Here is an 18,895-nt window from a genome sequence, read left to right as displayed (position 1 = left end):
ATTGAGTTTTTTTTTTCCATTCACAAAGTATATGATCAGTGTATAAAATATTATTGATAATTAATCTACCGGTATATAAAGCAGTATATAAAGTAGTAAAAATTGGCTAAACATTGACCAAATACATAAATGCTGACCACAATTTACTTTTCTTTTGATACTTCCTGTAGCCTACATTTAGCGGATTACACTGTATACCCACCTAAATAACATTTTAAATGCTTAATGAAGTTTTTATAATGTAGTATTGTTACCTTTAAATATATGTCTTCCACCACTGGAGCACAGTACTCTGAGGAAAAACTATTCATTTGACCATATAACTCATGACATGAGAGTAATAGATAGCATACTCTTACCATATACATTTTCATGAGAAGTGAAACTGGTGATAGACCATGACTGACCTACTGCTTACTGTGCTGCTCCACTCAGCTCGTATAGACAATACAGCAAATCGGTGACGTACAAAAACTAAACTAACTCCATAACATTCTTCCAAAAATGAAAAATTCCTCTGAAGGACAAACATTTAGGAGAGACTATCTCATGTTTTTATATAACTCGTCTGGCTGGAAGGTGAACTGTGTCGAGTGACAGCTCTGCCCCACCTCTGACCACTAAAGTGTCACGTGTAGGTGTGCCGGTAAAGCAATAAATAAGAAATAGTATCGGGTTTGTTAAGAAAATCCTCATGAGATCATTTAACCATCTTAAATAACAAACAACAAATAAAGAAATGCATCTGACAAAGCTTCATGTTAAGAAAATGTCTTGGTTATATCAACTGATTTAATGTTAATACTTGATTTTAACTGGGTTATATTTTATCTATAAAAAATAAAATAAAATAAAAGAAGGAGAATACATACTTTAATGATCCCCAAGGGAAGTTTACATTTTTTGGTTATTATGAGTTATCAAGACAGGTTATATATATTTTCTCTTTATATTTTCCACCTGGGGGTGGTCATATTAAACAACTACAAAATATTTAGGCTACTTTTTAGTAGCTTTTGGTGGGCATTTTTAGACAAAATTTCAGATTTCCAGAGTTACTGCCTTGCTTAAATATAGGCCTACTACATACATAACAATTCTCTCACAATAGTCTGTTGAATATACAATATACAAAGCTAAATACCAACATTCATATCATATATATATGATTATTGTTGAAATGTTGAATTTGCCTGTTGTCAGCTGGCTCCACTGTCCGCTGCAGAGCATCATATAGAAATGTTTGACAGGCCCTGAACACGTCTGTGCATGGCTCCTTATTTTACCAGCCAATGAGCTGGGAGCGCGTGGGCCGACGCCCTTAACACATCCCGGCCGGAACGCAAAATTACGAATCCCACTATGGCCAGGCCAAGACCCGCCCTACGAAGCAGCTCGATTGGTTGGGGTTAGGCATTTCACCGCGAGTGGTTAGGGTTAGGGGATTGGTCAGGGGATAGGACCTGTACATGTAAGCATGGACGCCTGGCCAATAGTAGTGTGTGAACGCTATTGAAGGGCGGGTCTTGGCGTGGCCATAGTGGTAATATCGCGGCCGGAACAGTGATCCATATGCGCCATTTTGAGTGTGGAAAAGCGTTGGGGATTTAATTCACGCACCTAATTAAAAACACATCGCTCGACACGGCGCAGGAAGCAGAGTCGCACATTCCCAACAGACAAACCCTTTCTTTAGTCTTTAGTATTATTAAGTTTCCAGTCCTATAAGCAGTCCAACTTTGGTTGCATAAACTCCCACGCGTTGCGCAACGTATAGGTCGTGCATTTGCCTCCAGTGTCTTTTGCCTCACCTGTCATGGAGGAAAAGAGCTCCCGCGTTTGCCGTTACATATCCCTGTGACGTTGCAACCGGCGAACTATTACTTAAGCGACTTTTATAGCTCACCTCTACCGCAGAAAAGTTATCGCAGCATCAGATTAAAGCCACCAGCCGGCAGACAAAAAAAGGTACTGTACCGTTGCATGTTTAGTCCGAGATTTACTAAAAAATAAAAAGTCACTAAATGTTTAACATTGTTGCATGGAAGTTGCAAGTGGATTCAGGGTATTTGAACGTTGCTCACCAAGGGACAGCATAGTTGGTTCTGATGTCTAACATTATAAACAGGCAACACTTTGATTTCTCTTCTTGAGAAAACTTGTAAATAATCAATACCCCAAAACCACTATCTTTGGTAGGCCTACTGCATGGAGTGATAATAATGCAATAATATTAATTATTGCTCAAACAAAAAAAGTTGACATAGGCTACATAATTAGGCTACATAATTAGGGAAATTGTAATGTGTATTATGTTTTCACAAATGTGTATTATTATTATTATTATTATTATTATTATTATTATTATGGTCTGGCAACTTAACCTACAACATTGTTGCATGACAATGTGCCATTAACTATGAAATGTGCTTTCACTCAGTTTATGGATATTGAATAATATAAAATGCATATGTGTTTTAATTTGCTTTTCCTCTATGATCAATAAACATACAGTATGGCTCTCAGAGGTGCCGTCACCCGCCTGCTCTCCAACAGCCAAAAATGTGCTACTGTCACTGTGTCTAGAGCCCAGGGCACAGCTGCCACCGCCGCCAAAGGTACACTTTAAATTCTTTAAATATATAGAAAGAAATGATTGGATAAAGTTTGGAGTGACAGTCTTGAGGGAAATATCTCCCTTGATGTAGGAAACACTTTTCACTTCTGTCCAAAAAAAAAAAAAAAAAAAAAAAAAAAAAAAAAAACTCCCAGAAAATGAAGCGGATATAAATTAAGATGATGTGTCATCCACAAGACTCACCACTTTTATTCTTCTTACTTTTAGATGCTGAAGAAAATAAAAAGCCAGCGAAGGAACGTAAGTGAAGTTTTGATACGTTGAACCTGATCTCTCCAGATTCCTTTACACATTATGTTGTCACATGTCACAGTGACATAACCACTGTGTATGTGCGATTGTGCGTGTGTACATATTTTGACCCTTAGCCAAGGTGGCCTTCAACTGGCGGGATGCACTGAATCTGGAGGGCCAGCTGACCGAGGAGGAGATCATGATCCGGGACTCTTTCCGCGACTACTGCCAGGAAAAACTCATGCCCCGCATCCTCATGGCCAACAGACACGAACGTAAGAATTACATCCGTGTTCGACGATATGGAACAAACTTATGTCAAGCTCATAGAAGCTGAACATTGTTGTCGTCTATACAAAGTCTAATGTCTTTTAGGCAGTTTTGGCTTTTTACTTCTCGAGTTGCGACGTTTAGGTTAAGTTAGGTGTGCAAAAAGTGTTTATTATTTTCTGATAAATATTTGACTGCAAGTTCCTAATTTCCCAACGTGCACCATCCCACAGATTTCCACCGTGAGATTGTCTCAGAGATGGGAGAGTTGGGCGTCTTAGGCCCAACTATTAAAGGTAAACAGAAAACTACATTATCATCATTTTGTCCTACAGTATGTACAGTACAGGCCAAAAGTTTGGACACACCTTCTCATTCAATGTGTTTCTTTATTTTCATGACTATTTACATTGTAGATTCTCACTGAAAGCATCAAAACTATGAATGAACACATATGGAATTATGTACAAAACAAAAAAGTGTGAAATAACTGAAAACATGTCTTATATTTTAGATTCCTTAAAGTAGCCACCCTTTGCTTTTTTTTGATAACTCTGCAAACCCTTGGTGTTCTCTCAATAAGCTTCATGAGGTAGTCACCTGAAATGGTTTTCACTTCACAGGTGTGCTTTGTCAGGGTTAATTAGTGGAATTTTTTCCCTTATTAATAAAAAAGCAAAGGGTGGCTACTTTGAAGAATCTAAAATATAAGACATGTTCAGTTATTTCACACTTTTTTGTTAAGTACATAATTCTATGTGTTCATTCATAGTTTTGATGCCTTTAGTGAGAATCTACAATGGAAACAGTCATGGAAATAAAAGGAAACGCATTTGAATGAGAAGGTGTGTCCAAACTTTTGGCCTGTACTGTAAGCCTTTTGTCTTAGGACAATATCTTAGTTCTGCAGTATTTCGAAAGATCTTAAAATGTGTTTTCTATATGTTCGGATGATGTTTACTTGTAGCGCATTACGCCGTTTTATTTACCCTGCAGGGTACGGCTGTGCAGGCACGAGTTATGTGGCGTACGGCTTGATTGCCAGAGAGGTTGAGAGAGTGGACAGCGGGTATCGGTCGGTCATGAGTGTCCAGTCTTCACTGGTCATGCACCCTATCAATGCTTACGGCACTGAGGCCCAAAAGGAGAAGTACCTGCCCCGGCTTGGTGAGAGTGACATTTTCTGCAATTGTACATGACATTTTAAAAATGGCAAAGGGCAGTCTCAAGAGTGTCCCTCGTGTTTTTTCATTTGTCTCGCAGCTCGGGGAGAAATCCTGGGCTGCTTTGGCTTGACAGAGCCTAACCACGGCAGTGATCCCAGCAGTATGGATACCAAGGCCAAGTACAACCCATCCAGTGGTACCTTCACCATCAGTGGAGCCAAGACCTGGTAGGTAGACGGACAAATATAAGAACCACTGGTTTTACTGAGAAGGAGTGTTTTGTCAAAGCTCTCTATTGACCTGAAATGGGACAAACATTTAATGCTAGTCCTGGACAACCATTTGTGCTTTAGGCCGGCCGCACACTGGCTGCGTGGCGTGTCCGTTTTTTTTTTTATTTTGGCCCCCATGTTAGCAGGTCAGAGCTTGCACACTGCCTGCGTGAGCCGTGCCAAAAACGCATGCGTGCTAGAAATAGGAGACCTTTTTTCCACAGGTCCCCTATTTCTAGCACGCATGCGTTTTTTGTTTCCAGGCAAAATAGAATATAAAAAGGTGTTTTATATGTCATTTTGACACAAATAAATTTTAATAAATGACATTTTGATGTTTGAAAGTCTCTAGGTTTTGACATAAATGCAGATATAAATGTAATTTAAAAAAATAAATAAAATAATTATCGATTTTCAAATATTGCATCTGTCAATACAAAACGAGATATTCTGTAGCCTATTTTGCCGTCAATACTGCCGACGTTTTCTTTGCTGTAATCAGATCAGTATATATTTATGTTTAACATGGTATTTCATTTTATCACGCCACACAGCCAGTGTGGAGCCGGCCTTAGAAGGTACAGTGTTAATTGTTTGGTCTAGGCTAATCGGTGTGAAAAAAATCTGATATACTGTGGAAAACAGTAAATTAAATAATGAATTATAGCAACAAAATAAACGTTTCTACTTAACCATTTCAAAGTCATATTTTACTCTGTCGCTGCAAAGAAGAATAGGGAAAATATTCTGTCCCAGTGTCTCCTTTAGTTTTGGACTCTGTTTACTGCCTACTACTGGGGACTAAAACGACTGTGTCTGACACACAGAGTTCTGGTGATAAACGATGTGAAAATAACTTTTACTACAGTGCAGCCAGTGTGTATGTATAAAGTCCTAACGGATGCAGTACATCCCACACGTTGACAAAGCCTGCTCCTCTCTTTTGGGGTAGCTTAGTGATAGAAAACTGCAAACTTTAAATGAAACTTGGGTCTGGACCAAGTGTCAAGCCCTTTTTGTGAATGACCTAAACGTGTAATCAGGCAGTTCATGTTTGTCTTGTTCCTCACTTTCCTTCCTCTGCTAGGATCACAAATTCCCCCGTGGCAGACATCGCAGTGGTGTGGGCCAAGTGTGAAGATGGTAGGGTGCGGGGTTTCATCTTGGAGCGTGGCATGAAGGGGTTGGCCACCCCCAAGATTGAGGGCAAGTTCTCGCTGAGGGCGTCCGCCACCGGCATGATCCTGATGGACGAAGTGGAAGTTCCCCAGGAGAACCTGCTGCCCAACGTCTCTGGTCTGGCTGTAAGTGGCTGCTCCCTTAGATCAAGTTCAAAACCAAATACATATTACAACCACAATGTTACTGTGTGCTCATATCTAACATTTCTTCTGCTGTTGACCTTTGTGACCAGGGTCCTTTTGGCTGTCTGAACAACGCCCGGTATGGCATTGCATGGGGAGCCCTGGGAGCTGCTGAATTCTGCTTCCATGCTGCACGGCAGTACACGCTGGACAGGTGTTGTGTATGTGTGTGTGTGTGTGTCTGTGTGTGTCTGTGTGTGTCTGTGTGTGTCAAAGTTAAGGTCCGAGGATCTTACAGACATAACAAAATCCAACTCCAGTGAAAAAAGTGTCCACATTACCATCTAGGTCTCCTTGTGTTATGCTAGCCTCAGCTTTTTTTTTTTTTTTTTTTTTTAGAGAAGGATGCATTTTCATGTCTTTCTGCCCTCCCAATCAGAATCCAGTTTGGGGTGCCACTGGCCAGGAACCAGCTGATTCAGAAGAAAATGGCTGACATGCTGACAGAGATCACCCTTGGGCTGCAGTCCTGTCTGACCCTGGGAAGACTTATTGATCAGAAGAAGTGAGTCTCCTCTTTCTGTCTTAGAATTTCGTTCCCGTTTGTTTTGGCGTCTGTCAGTCCTGTCTTCTACTAAGAGAAAAACAAAACTTTTCGTGTGTGTATTCTTATCCTAATAGAGCAGCACCAGATATGATCTCCATGCTAAAGAGGAATAGCTGTGGCAAGGCTTTGGATATTGCCAGACAAGCCAGAGACATGCTGGGAGGAAATGGCATCGCAGATGAGTACCACATAATCCGTCACGTCATGAACCTGGAGGCCGTCAACACATACGAGGGTAGGCACACACCTGTGGATACATTTAGTCTTCCTTTTTTTTTTTTTTTGCATTTTTAAAAGTACCAACAGACGGCAGGTTTGTAGTGGAAATGATTGCAAACTGTAGCTGCAATTATGTAAATCTACCACCAGAGGTCAGCAGTGTTTAGATTATTCCAGGTAGATTAAGCGATAGATTTTTCAGAATGCTCTGTCCACTTAAAATCAACTTCAAACACATTTGTTAAAATGAATACAAATAAACTATCCTGTTTGAATTTAGCCAAATTACTGTAAAAGAAAACTTAAAATGTGTATTCTTTCTCATACCTAAAGAGGACTTTTTAGAAGAGTATGGTTTGGAAAATACCACATACATTTCAGAGGAATACAGTGATTATGTTTACAAGCTGTCAATTTTCGGGTTATGGTCGAGTTAAGGTCACTATTCGGGTTTCTGAAACTTTCGGAATAACCTGTTTACATGCGTGAGCAGAGAGAGTTACTCCTGTATACATGGAATTTGTAATCAATTGGCAATATCCCGATGTAAACGGCGACGCACGGTTAGCGTCTGGACGTACGGACAACATTAAGACGCAATAACTTCTCGGTCACCTTCTTATAAATCTCACTATCTTGGTACTTTCTGCCGTCAACAAAAGACATTATATTCCTGGTTTTTACCACACTAATAAAGAAATTGGTTTCCTCCTCGCTCCAAAAGTGTGGTGCTGTGCTGCGTCTCGCCATGTTTACCTCGACTTCTTGTTACTGCCGGTTTCTGCATTGACATACAGTACAGGCCAAAAGTTTGGACACACCTTCTCATTCAATGTGTTTCCTTTTTATTTTCATGACTATTTGCATTGTAGATTCTCACTGAAGGCCTCAAAACTATGAATGAACACATATGGAATTATGTACTTAACAAAAAAGTGTGAAATAACTGAAAACATGTCTTATATTTTAGATTCTTCAAAGTAGCCACCCTTTGCTTTTTTATTAATAAGGGAAACAATTCCACTAATTAACCCTGACAAAGCACACCTGTGAAGTGAAAACTATTTCAGGTGACTACCTCATGAAGCTCATTGAGAGAACACCAAGGGTTTGCAGAGTTATCAAAAAAAGCAAAGGGTGGCTACTTTGAAGAATCTAAAATATAAGACATGTTTTCAGTTATTTCACACTTTTTTGTTAAGTACATAATTCCGTATGTGTTCATTCATAGTTTTGATGCCTTCAGTGAGAATCTACAATGTAAATAGTCATGAAAATAAAGAAACACATTGAATGAGAAGGTGTGTCCATACTGAATCTCAGCTACACTATATATATATATATATATATATATATATATATATATATATATATATATATAACAGTTTTCTGGCGCATACAAGAAGTTCCTCTACTCAAAAGACCAAGATTCCTTGCGAATAAAACATGCGCAGAACACAAATCAATGTTCCTTTTGATGGGGATATGCCGATACACGTTTACATGACCAAAATTTCAGGTTAGAAAAGGGGTAACCCAGGTAGCACATTCGGGTTTTTGCCGGTGTTTACATGGCCGTGCGTGACCTGGTTATTGCTAATATTCCGGTTTTGAACGGGTTATTGGCTGCATGTAAACGTAGTGAGTGATTCTTACTGCAAATGAAGTAACCTTTCATGTGAAAACACCTTGTTCATGATGTAAAATGTCATTGTTGTTTATAGGAACTCACGACATCCATGCCTTGATCCTGGGCAGAGCCATCACTGGACTGCAGTCTTTCACTGTTGGAAAGTAAAGGTTGAAATGGACTTGATGTGGATTAGTGCCGTGCTACCTGTTTGGCAAACTCATGTGTATAGAAACATAAAGTGCACTTAATCCGTCTCACATTATGAGCGTTGGCTGGTGGGATGAATCTCAAATGGCTCATTACATTTTATGTTTTCAAACTAGCGATATGAGCCGTCTATTACTGCCTCTGTTTGGTATCTTTGGTGAATATGTAAGGTCAACCTAACTAAGCATTGCGTCCAACTGGGATGACATTTATAGTTAGGATGCCTAAAATATACTTCACATACTGACTATGCAGGGTGCATGTAAATGTGGCATGTTGGTTTATTTTGTGATAATCGAATATGTAAATAAATGGCTTTTGAATGAGAAATATATTGAGTGTAGCTGAGATTCAGTATGTACAGATCCCTTGATACAGACTTGTACCCAATTCAAATCTCTTCTGTTGTCATATTACATTATCATATGTTAGTTACTGTAGGTCTGAATAACTGTGTATCTGTGCTGACTCATTTAAGTGTTGGTGTAAAATGTTAAACACCTGAGAGCAAAATAACATGGTTTATTTTGTCCTTGTTGTACTTGTATTTATTAAATCAACGGATGCTGGAATTGAACATACATAAAAACATGGATTCAGCTTTCGTTTTTTAACATGGATTCAGCTTTTGTTTTGGTTTTCTTAGACTGCAATCACGAGCTGTAACCTGAACTTCCCTAAAAACCTAGGCACAGTCTACTGTCTATTCTTGAAAAAGGAGGAAGAACAAAGCGGAAACTAAAAGTAGTAATCCCATTCAAGTCAACTATTCTGAATACTCAACATAATAAACAAAAGAACATTAACTAGTTCAAATATAAGATAAGATGACAACAATAGCTAGTTTATCAGGGTTCTGATGTCTGGCTAATGGCCAGGCCCCCTCTGAGACTTGCCAGCGCCTGGTTGGCCTCTATTAGCTCACTGTTGAGCTTAGTGCAGCTCTCCAGCACCTCAGACAACACCTGCAGCTTCACCTGCATCTCATTACTGTTCTCTTCATAGACCGTGTACATGTGCTCCTTCATCTGCCGACACATCTCTGTCACCTAGGGAATTAAATGTGAGTAAAACAAAAATCAGTCCGTTGACCAGATGAACATTTGTGGTATACAAAAGAAGTTTTGTACCTTCTGCACTAACTTCTCCTGGAAGCTGTCCATCACTTTCTGGTCACTGGTGCGGTTGTCATTTATCTTTTCCACCAGTTCCTGTACTCTCCTGCTGATGTCATCTATATTGGAGCTACAACAGACATGCATGCAGGGTTGAATGTGGATGTATCTCTAAATGTCTTATTAATTGAGGAACAATAGAGTACTGTCCATCCAGGGGAAAGTGGACAGAACTGTTCAGGAAAAAGTAGCTCCTATCACTTCAGTGAATGGAATAGACTGTGTAGGTAATGCAGTACCAGGTGTGCTGTCCTTGAGTCTCAGTCATGCTTGTGTTTGAAGACTTCCCTCTTGATGAATCTGGGTCCATGTCTTCTGTCTGTATTGTCAAGGACAATGACAAAACAACTTTTCCATCACCACCGGCGATATGGAGAAAATCAAATATCATGATATTTTTGACCAAGTACCTCGATATCGATACTGCAACGATATTGTAGTGTTGACTATTGGTGCTTTCACAAAATATTTACACAATGAGATTTTTGATAAATAATCACCAGTAATGTGGCTATAATGACTAAGTGGGCACAGGCAAATAATAGAACAGTTACAACAGTCTGGTAAGTTCAGAAAACGACCTTTAAAACCAGTAACAACACTTATCCCGTATTACGATATTTTACAGACATCCCCCCCCCATATTCTTTTTTTAGGAGTACTGTGCTTCCACAAGTTAATGTCCTTTTTTTCTTTTTAAAGGACTCTTTTCTCTCTCTGGGTCCTTGGTGTGCTACGATAACCTGTATAATTACCAGCTGTGAATCTTCATGTCCGCTCTTGGGAGTGGACTGTGAGGTGGATGGTAGGTCGTCAAAGAAAAAATCCATGTTGCTTTGTTTGACTCCAGGTATAAATCTAAATTGAATAAAAAAAAAAAAAAAAAAAAACACCTGTTAAATATACACAAATAACGTTAGTAACAGTACGTGAGTATAATGTGGCTCAATTCTCAATTAGCTAGCTAGCAGTTTCAGCTAATGTTAGCTAACAGGCACCTTAACCCTTAACCCCTATTGACTGGCTAATATATTAGCTTTAGCTTCACACTTGCAAACCACATAAGTAATACAGTTATGTAACCTAGTTATAGTACGTTGCAAACAAATGCGTATAATGTTTCCTTTACCAAGATATAGCTAGCTATTTGGCGCGTAGCCAGGCCGTTAGCTAACTGCGCTCAATAGCTAGCTAGCTAGCTAACTCAGCTTGCTGCTAAATGCTCAGTGCTAATGTCCTGTATCTCGATCTCGCTAGCTACCATTTGTCACGTGGTTGGAAATAATATTCAATTTCGTTTTATTTCTATGAAAGTAACGTTAGCACTGCAAAAGTACACATTACGATCAAAACTAAATTACTCATTATGCAATCCTGTGATCGTCCCTTTGAGAGTGTTTTATTTAAATAAATGTAATCAATATATTGCAGGATTAGATGGGGTAACTAAAATGCAAAGTAATGTAAGCAGAAAATGAAAATAGTTACCTCAAAATTGACAGCGTTTACCACCAATTCAACAGAAACCCTAATTTATCATCTTTTTACAATAAAAAAAATATATATTACAGTAGTGAGTAGCCTATGACAGAGACAAATCTGGACGTCGGACATGATTCAATTTCAACCTTTCCAGTCTTCCTTGTTTCCAGTCAGGAAGTCTGAAGGATTTTTTTTATTTGATGACTTCAAAACAATTTTGAATTTGTTTTTTCTGTGTGTGTGTGTGTGTGTGTGTGTGTGTGAGAGAGAGAGAGAGAGAGAGAGAGAGAATTATGGGTGAGAAAGCCCTCACTGTGGATTAAGTAATCTGTGTGTGGGATGGGGCTGGGATGAGGGACTGATTGATCGTCGCTGTGATTGGAAGTGTAATCCCTCCCTTCCTCTCTCTCTGCCTCTCTGTGTCACCACCCACAGTCTGGATTATTTCTGCAGAGAGGACACAGCAGGGAGCCACAGAGGCTGTCTTAAATGCCCTGATGTCTGTGGAGGATGAACTGATGATAACATTATGGTACTAATGATAACCGCTGTGTAGAAACATGTTGGTGAATCAGAACTGCAAAGATCCACACGTTTAATCTGGAAGATGCAAAAACTTGGTCTTGACAGGTGGGTGGATTTATTCCCTGATGGCCTATTTTCATGTTGGTTAAGTGGCTTCCATCTGCTCTGTGTTAAAGTTATTTAAACAATAAAATATACATATTTTTTTAAATTGTAGACTTTGCCTCTCTGCATTTTAGGCAGTGACACCTCAGCAAGTGGATGATCGAATTGGGTAACCTTTCAATTTGAATATAATAAAATAACTACAACTCCTTGGAGGACGTGGAAGCTCCTACTCTGGGAATATGGACAACTTTAACTACACAAACAAAGGCGGAATTCCATTCCAGTTCTCTGTTCAAAACGAGGAGCCTCTGTACACGGAGTACAAGCCTCCTTCCAGGGACCTCATCCAGCTTCCTAAATCAGTCCTCTACCTTGTGGTGGCTGCTTTGGTCGTAGTTGGCGTTGCTTACGCTATCGTGGGTCACCTCATCAAAGACCTCATGCTGGATATAACAGGTACTCAAGTCTAATAGAGGTAGCTGTCTCATGTTACTATTAGTTTACCAGAATTCCCCTTGATCATTATATACGTTTCTCATCTTGTGCTGTCTCTCCTCATACGTTGACTCAAGTTTGATACTGCATGACAGTGTACAACACATATGCTGGTAGTTTGGAGCTACTGATGCAAAAGTAAAGTCTTTAAACTGGTTTGAAAGTCTTCTTAAAGGTGTTCACCAGGGTATGTCTACAACTTGAGTCTGTTATTGAGACAGGATCAGCAGATGTCCGACTGTACTCTGGCTGAATTAGAAAAATATAAAACACAAGACTCTAAATTCAATACACACGTAGAATCACATTGTGTGTGTGTGTGTGTGTGTGTGTGTGTGTGTGTTGTTTAAAACAAATATTTCTGTGAAAAACATAAAGGCTGAAATAACAAAATCTTTTCCAAGTAATGTTTCTTGGAGCTCATACATGTAAGTGCTGGAGCAAACTGGCTGTCAGTGGACTTTTCAGCAACAGCTACTAGGGCTGCACAATACGTAGTTTTTTTTTTTAATCGTCATCGCAATATCAGTTTCAACTGGCGCAATAAACACATCGCAAAGGCTGCGACATACACTCACAGATTTTTGTTGTTGGTCGAATGTAAATATGAGTAAAATTGCACTTTAAAATGTAACTGTTTTTTAAGAGGTGTCTTTTATATTCAATTCAATGTTCAATTTGTTAAATAAAAGAATATTGGAAATTATTTATTTATTTTGTTTTAAATTCAACAAAGCATTTTGTTGTATTTTAACAGAATACTGAAAACAGAGATGCAGAAGTGAGTACACTTCAATATCTGTTTATCTATCGCAAGTAATATCTTTATCACGATGTTCAACAATGTTATCGCATATTTTCCTCACATCGTGCGGCCCTAACAGCTACTATGTGTGGTATATAAACAAGACGGTTGTAAAGATGTGGGAATATTAATTTTGTAATACAATTCTCAATCCCCCATTTCTGTCCTTCCACAGACTGTTTGCTGGGCCCACTCGATGAGGACCTGAAAAGAGACCAAGAAAGAGTGAAGGGAGTCACCCCTTTGCACTTGCCACCTGTCCTCAGTCACTCCCACCCAAATGCCTTCCACGTGTGGGACCAGGATGACATCATCATCCCCATGACTCCCCCGGATGAGAGCCCGGATTCCAGCCCTCTGATGGCCGTCATCCCATACATACCTTCAATTTTTCCCACCTCCCACAGCATCAACAGCCCGTCCTACAGTCACCCTATCCCGAAGGAGAGTGATGCATGAGGCAACACAAAGGATCCAAGACAGTTTTCATTTACAGTGTATATCTGCTAAACATGGTTTCTTCTCTCTTTTTGTATACCTTTGTGCACTTTGATTTTCTTTAGTTGAGTGCTTTAGCTCCATGTTTTCACCTCTGAAACACATTTTACCCCAATCTATTTTGTAAAATGTGTAACGTGTCAGCAACGTCATAAGGCCTGCAGAGACTTGGAAAGTATGCATTAAGACTTTGATCTATAGATTTACTTCCGTCGGAGTAACTGATGTGTCTACCTGAGACAAAAATCTAATCTTCTCAGGATCAGAGCCTGGGACACTGAGTGGGACGGCCTTTCCTTGTTCATTATCCCTGTGGATTTGTGCCAAGTTAGCATTATGACTATTAACCTCCTTCCACACACACACACCTCTTACTTCAGGCCATGCTGTCACATTTGTTTTTGTGTAGCATCTTTACTTCATTGGACAAACTTTAGATGGATGGATAATGTCTTTAATCTTCACCGTTCCACTGAGTGATTCTCAAATGTCTTCCACATATATATTTTCAGAATATCCTGTTTTATGAATACCTGAAGAGGAATGACGAAGAGAGCCGTGTGTATATTACAGGAAAGCCAAGTGAGTTCTCGTGTCAAATAAAGGTGAATATGTACTGTAGGTGTAAGCCAAGATAATGTTTGCTAAACACTTTGTGTGTCAATGTTATTCTGATACTATGTGTATTTCTGGCACTTAGGAAGATCGGCCTACTAACTAATCGGGTGAAGTTAATTTAATTAGTGTAGGTGAGCGCGTTAACGTGACTGTGAGGCCTTTTAAGGACAGCATGCGTACGATTAATTAGAATGATCATCTCCATTTATCTGTTTCGGCAAATAGCCACAATAAATACAGAAATAAGTGATTACATAATGTTAAATTGGGTAAAAGGTGTGACATAGATACTACATTATGGCGTTAACCTAGCTACATGATGTAGTCTGATCAGCTGTTAAGATATGGAGTCTGTGACATTACACACACACACACACACACACACACACACACACACACACATGCATGCACGCACACACACGCACACAGACAGTATCTGTACTTGTATTAATTTCTTTCATTATTAACTTTCATCTTCACTCCGTGCCCATAACTAAAAAGGAGATTATTGCACCTTTTCTCAATTAACATTGTTCAATCCATCTGTTAAACCCAGAGTCCCTGTATTCAGTGAGGGATGGAGATTAGGGAGAGAAGATTAGATGAGCAGCTTAGCCTTTAATACAGCATGCTTTTATTACTTTTGAGCTGTGGAATTAGGTAATCGGACAGCAGCAGCCTAATCTGAGCGAACGGACTGCCTGTATGCCAGGAGTCATTGGATCCAGGCCGAGGTGTGCAGAGACTAAAGAGTTTCAAGAGGGACGAGTGCTGAGTAGGTCTGGAAAAAAAGGGAACAGCAGCACTGTGCTGCACACACATCCAAAGTATTGTATCTAATAGGCAAGAGCTGATGTTTGCAACAACCTGGTGTGAAGTTATAACATCCCTGGTGTTGCAGTGGTACAAGTTGTGGGGTGCATGCATGTAGACACATGACTGTGTACGCGGCACGGTGGCTCAGCGACCCCCGGTCCGGGCAGGGCCTTCCTGTGTGGCGTTTGCATGTTCTCGCCGTGTTTGAGTGGGTTTCCTCCGGGTGCTCCAGATTCCTCCATATAAAGACATGCATGCTAGGAAACTAGGACTAGAGTCGAAAATCAGCCGTCTGGCTAACACTGGCACATTTTCAGAAATGTTGATTAATGTGCATTGTCCTAATAAAATAAATAAATCCCAAATCCTAAAAACATAGGAGATATAATTGAATAGAATATCACATTAGATGTATTCTTCTGCTTTTTTGGTAAAAAAACGTGTGCGTTTCAAATAAATCAACGCTTCCACGTTTATTCAAGGGTATCGACAAGTTAGAAATGAAATGCATCTTTTTAAATGTGGCTTTTTTTAGTTCTGACTTGAGGAAAGAAGATAGAAGTTTTGCTAAGCCTATTTCCTTAGGCAGGAGATCTTAGTGCTCTAAACTCCAACCCTGACACTGCGGGAGGTGCCCGGGAGCTGTGTAAGTGGTGCAGAGGGGTTAGAGGTTAAGGTGGAGTCAATTGATAAAGAAGGTAAGCCTGTGAGGAAGTGCTACACAGGAGGGTTCCAGACCCACTGTGTAACCCTTAAACCACAAGGGTAATTATATCACCCTTCTCAACACATTCATTTCATTTCTATCATTTCTTCTGACCCTGGATGTAGTGTTTCAAACCGTGCTAGCTGACCCCAGTTTTTTTTTTCCTGGGTTGTTGATGATGTTGAAAGATCCTTTTATTGTGTCTGTGATGGTAAATGACGTGAACGTTTTAATTTGAGTGAAGTTAACGCAAAGCTCCAGGAACGTATAGTACCTGCACATAATCCTACACTACATCATTGGAATACAAATATTGAGCTGTCAGACACAAACACCACATTAACATGGAGTGTAAAGACATTTTAGGATTAGCTGTTGTCTGGAACATGTGAGTGCAGGATTATTGCGCTCCAGTTTTGGACATTTGTTGGCAGGTGGGATACATATGTAGCGACATTTCAACTGAATCTACACCTGTGTGAGTGGTGCTGAAATTCAAGAAATGTAACATTGATAGCTGAATATGTTACAGAGGGTAAACCAAAATAAACTTAATAACCGCTACAGAAGGAACATGGCTCCCATTAGGTTACAGGCCAATTAACAGTGTCAGTGTCATTGGGCACCCGGATAGCTCAGTTGCCAGGGCCAGGGGTTCGACTCTGACCTGTGGCCCTTTGCTGCACGTCATTCCCCCCTCTCTCTCCCCTTTCATGTCGTCAGCTGTCCTGTCAAAAAGAAAGGCCGAAAATGCCTTCAAAAATAATCTTTAAAAAAACAGTGTCAGTATCAGTCAACTGTACCTTGTTCTGCATATTTCTCTCGGTAAGTTTCAAACATGTGAACTTGTTTCTCTTTGTCAGTGCAGTTTGACTCGGTTTGTCAGGCGTTTCTACAATGTGGGCAGAGTTACCGTCATTTGACCTTTTGGGTTTCTCGTGTTGCTTTGAAATCTCATGTATGAAAATGCTGATTGTTAGCAGCTGATTTATGATGACAGTTTACATTTTATAATAATAATAATTTATACTCTATTAATCCCACAAGGGGAAATTACAATGATTTAACCCTGTTATTATACACAGGCCTGAATTTCACACCCATGCTCAGTACCTATACATGCACTAATGGAGAGATGTCAAAGTGGGGGGGGGGCTGCCCATTGAAAGCCACCCCAAGCAGTTCAGCGCCTTGCTCAAGAGCACCTTGGCAGCGCCCAGGAGGTGAACTGGCACCTCTCCAGCTAACAGTCCACCACCATACTTTGGTCCGTATGGGGACTTAAACCAGCAACCCTCCGGCTCCCAAACCAACTCCCTACAGACTGAGCTACTGCCATCCCAAAAGCCTGCAAAAACTGTTAACAATCACCTGAGAAACATTAGCATTCATCTGAAGTGGTGTTTGTGTCCACCTGGTGAATAAGCCCAATATTTACTCTCTTTCAGCTCTGTTTTTGGTCTCTACCAACTCTTGGGGGAAATATCTGGCACTTTATCTGCTACATTATCTCACTATGTTTACCATCTAATTGCTAAATTTGCCAGTCTGCCATTTGGCACTTTGCGGGTAGCGTACAGTGGGTTTTAAAGCTTCTTCACTGAAAACAACCCAAAGAGTAAAGTTATAAAGTTATAGGCTGGACAGCTTTGTCAGTATATATGTGATTATTGTAAAAACATATCGGTTTTAGCCGATATAATCATCAATTTAAACACCCACCGAGGACCTCTGCAGGTGAGAGATCAAAATGCACAAGCATATAATTACTGTAAAATCAGATAGTGTCTAATCATCAGTCTGTGTGACGTGATGTGCAAACGTGAGGCTTTCTTTTGCTCTGCCGTCAGAGTTAAGCGATCCTTACCTGTTCTTTAGCCTCAGGTGACCGTCTTACCCTGGGCCGACTTCTTATTGCCGTTGACTCAATTCTCAGTTCCAGCTCAGTTTGACGATGCATAACACCAGCGGACTGTAACTCATCCTAATTGGATCATGACAAAACAGTTAAAGAGTCAGTAACCCTATAGTAGCCAGACTGTGGTTAAGTCATGAAAAACACATTCATTACATTATACAATAAGACAGTACAGCATCCTGGCCTGTTTGGGGATTTGTGAACCTATTAACCAACATACAGTGGTCATTCTCATGCAACTTTTTTCTACATTTCTTTTATCGATGCAGTAATAACTGCAATAAAAGAGGTGAGATTAAAAAAAAAAAAGAATCCTGCTTACATAATAAGAAAATTAAAGGCAGCAAAGCTAAACAATTCAACTTTCTGCAGGAGGAGGGGAAAAATCCCATCTGTTCTGCTTTGCTCCCAGGTCAACGATGTGATGTCATCAGTTGGCTGAGTTTATCTGCCAATCAGCTGTCTATCAGCCTAATCCTCTGTTGGCAGGCCAGGTGGTTCTGTGTGAGGGACAAAAGATCAGCGACTGTGGACGTCTTGACCTCTCCCATCCTTCAGCAGCACCAATGTCATGGCAGTATTTGAACTCTGCACATGGGCTTCTAATAGGATCAGCATTACACCATTATATGGCCCGTATATTTAACCATTATGTGACGGGATCCAAATGTGTTACAATAGTTTTTGTATGTTAAACTTTTACAATTTGAATGTTGCAAATGAAAGCAATGGAAATGCACACCTTGAAGTGAATTCTAAAATACAACTCTTATGCGGTTTTCCAGAATGCATAAGAAAATTAGGCAAAGCCAAAACAGGTGAAATGGGTAAAAAAAAAAAAAAGGCAATGAGTAATTTTGCAAAAGGGCTACGGATGGCTCAGCCTGGTATCCATGCAACTAAACTAAAAGCGAAATGTAAGCCATAGTTTTGCACCATAATCCTCATTTGGAACATTAAAGTCATGAAATTGTCTCAAACTAGTTATCTGCCAGACACACAAAACATTTACATTTTGTATACCTAAAAGGTTAGCAGGAAAGCTTAGAGGAATATGCATTTCATGGCTTAGATGTGCATAACTGCAAGCGTATGTCATATGCTCATTGTCACGTGATCATAATCATAACAAAGCAGCTACTGTTTGTCAAGTCATATTAGCCATACTGGGAGCTATGCTACTGTAGATACTATAGATT

The 18,895-nt window shown here is 39.9% G+C and overlaps 1 protein-coding gene across 1 annotated transcript; it reads left to right on the top strand.

The window, feature by feature from the left end:
* Positions 1-1,553: 1,553 nt before the first annotated feature.
* gcdha (glutaryl-CoA dehydrogenase a) lies at positions 1,554-9,139 on the top strand. Its single transcript, XM_028564651.1, has 12 exons — positions 1,554-1,968; positions 2,515-2,618; positions 2,846-2,878; positions 3,007-3,147; positions 3,376-3,438; positions 4,139-4,309; positions 4,406-4,535; positions 5,668-5,884; positions 5,995-6,098; positions 6,324-6,449; positions 6,566-6,726; positions 8,435-9,139. Exons 2-12 carry the CDS (start codon positions 2,516-2,518, stop codon positions 8,506-8,508), a joined length of 1,323 nt encoding a protein of 440 aa, XP_028420452.1. The 5' UTR covers positions 1,554-1,968; position 2,515; the 3' UTR covers positions 8,509-9,139.
* Positions 9,140-18,895: the final 9,756 nt, after the last annotated feature.

The sequence above is a fragment of the Perca flavescens genome, chromosome 2 (genome assembly GCF_004354835.1).
Source record: "Perca flavescens isolate YP-PL-M2 chromosome 2, PFLA_1.0, whole genome shotgun sequence".
Lineage (NCBI taxonomy): Eukaryota > Metazoa > Chordata > Actinopteri > Perciformes > Percidae > Perca > Perca flavescens.
Note: the sequence above shows the minus strand (reverse complement) of the source record. Positions and strands in the feature narration are given on the sequence as shown.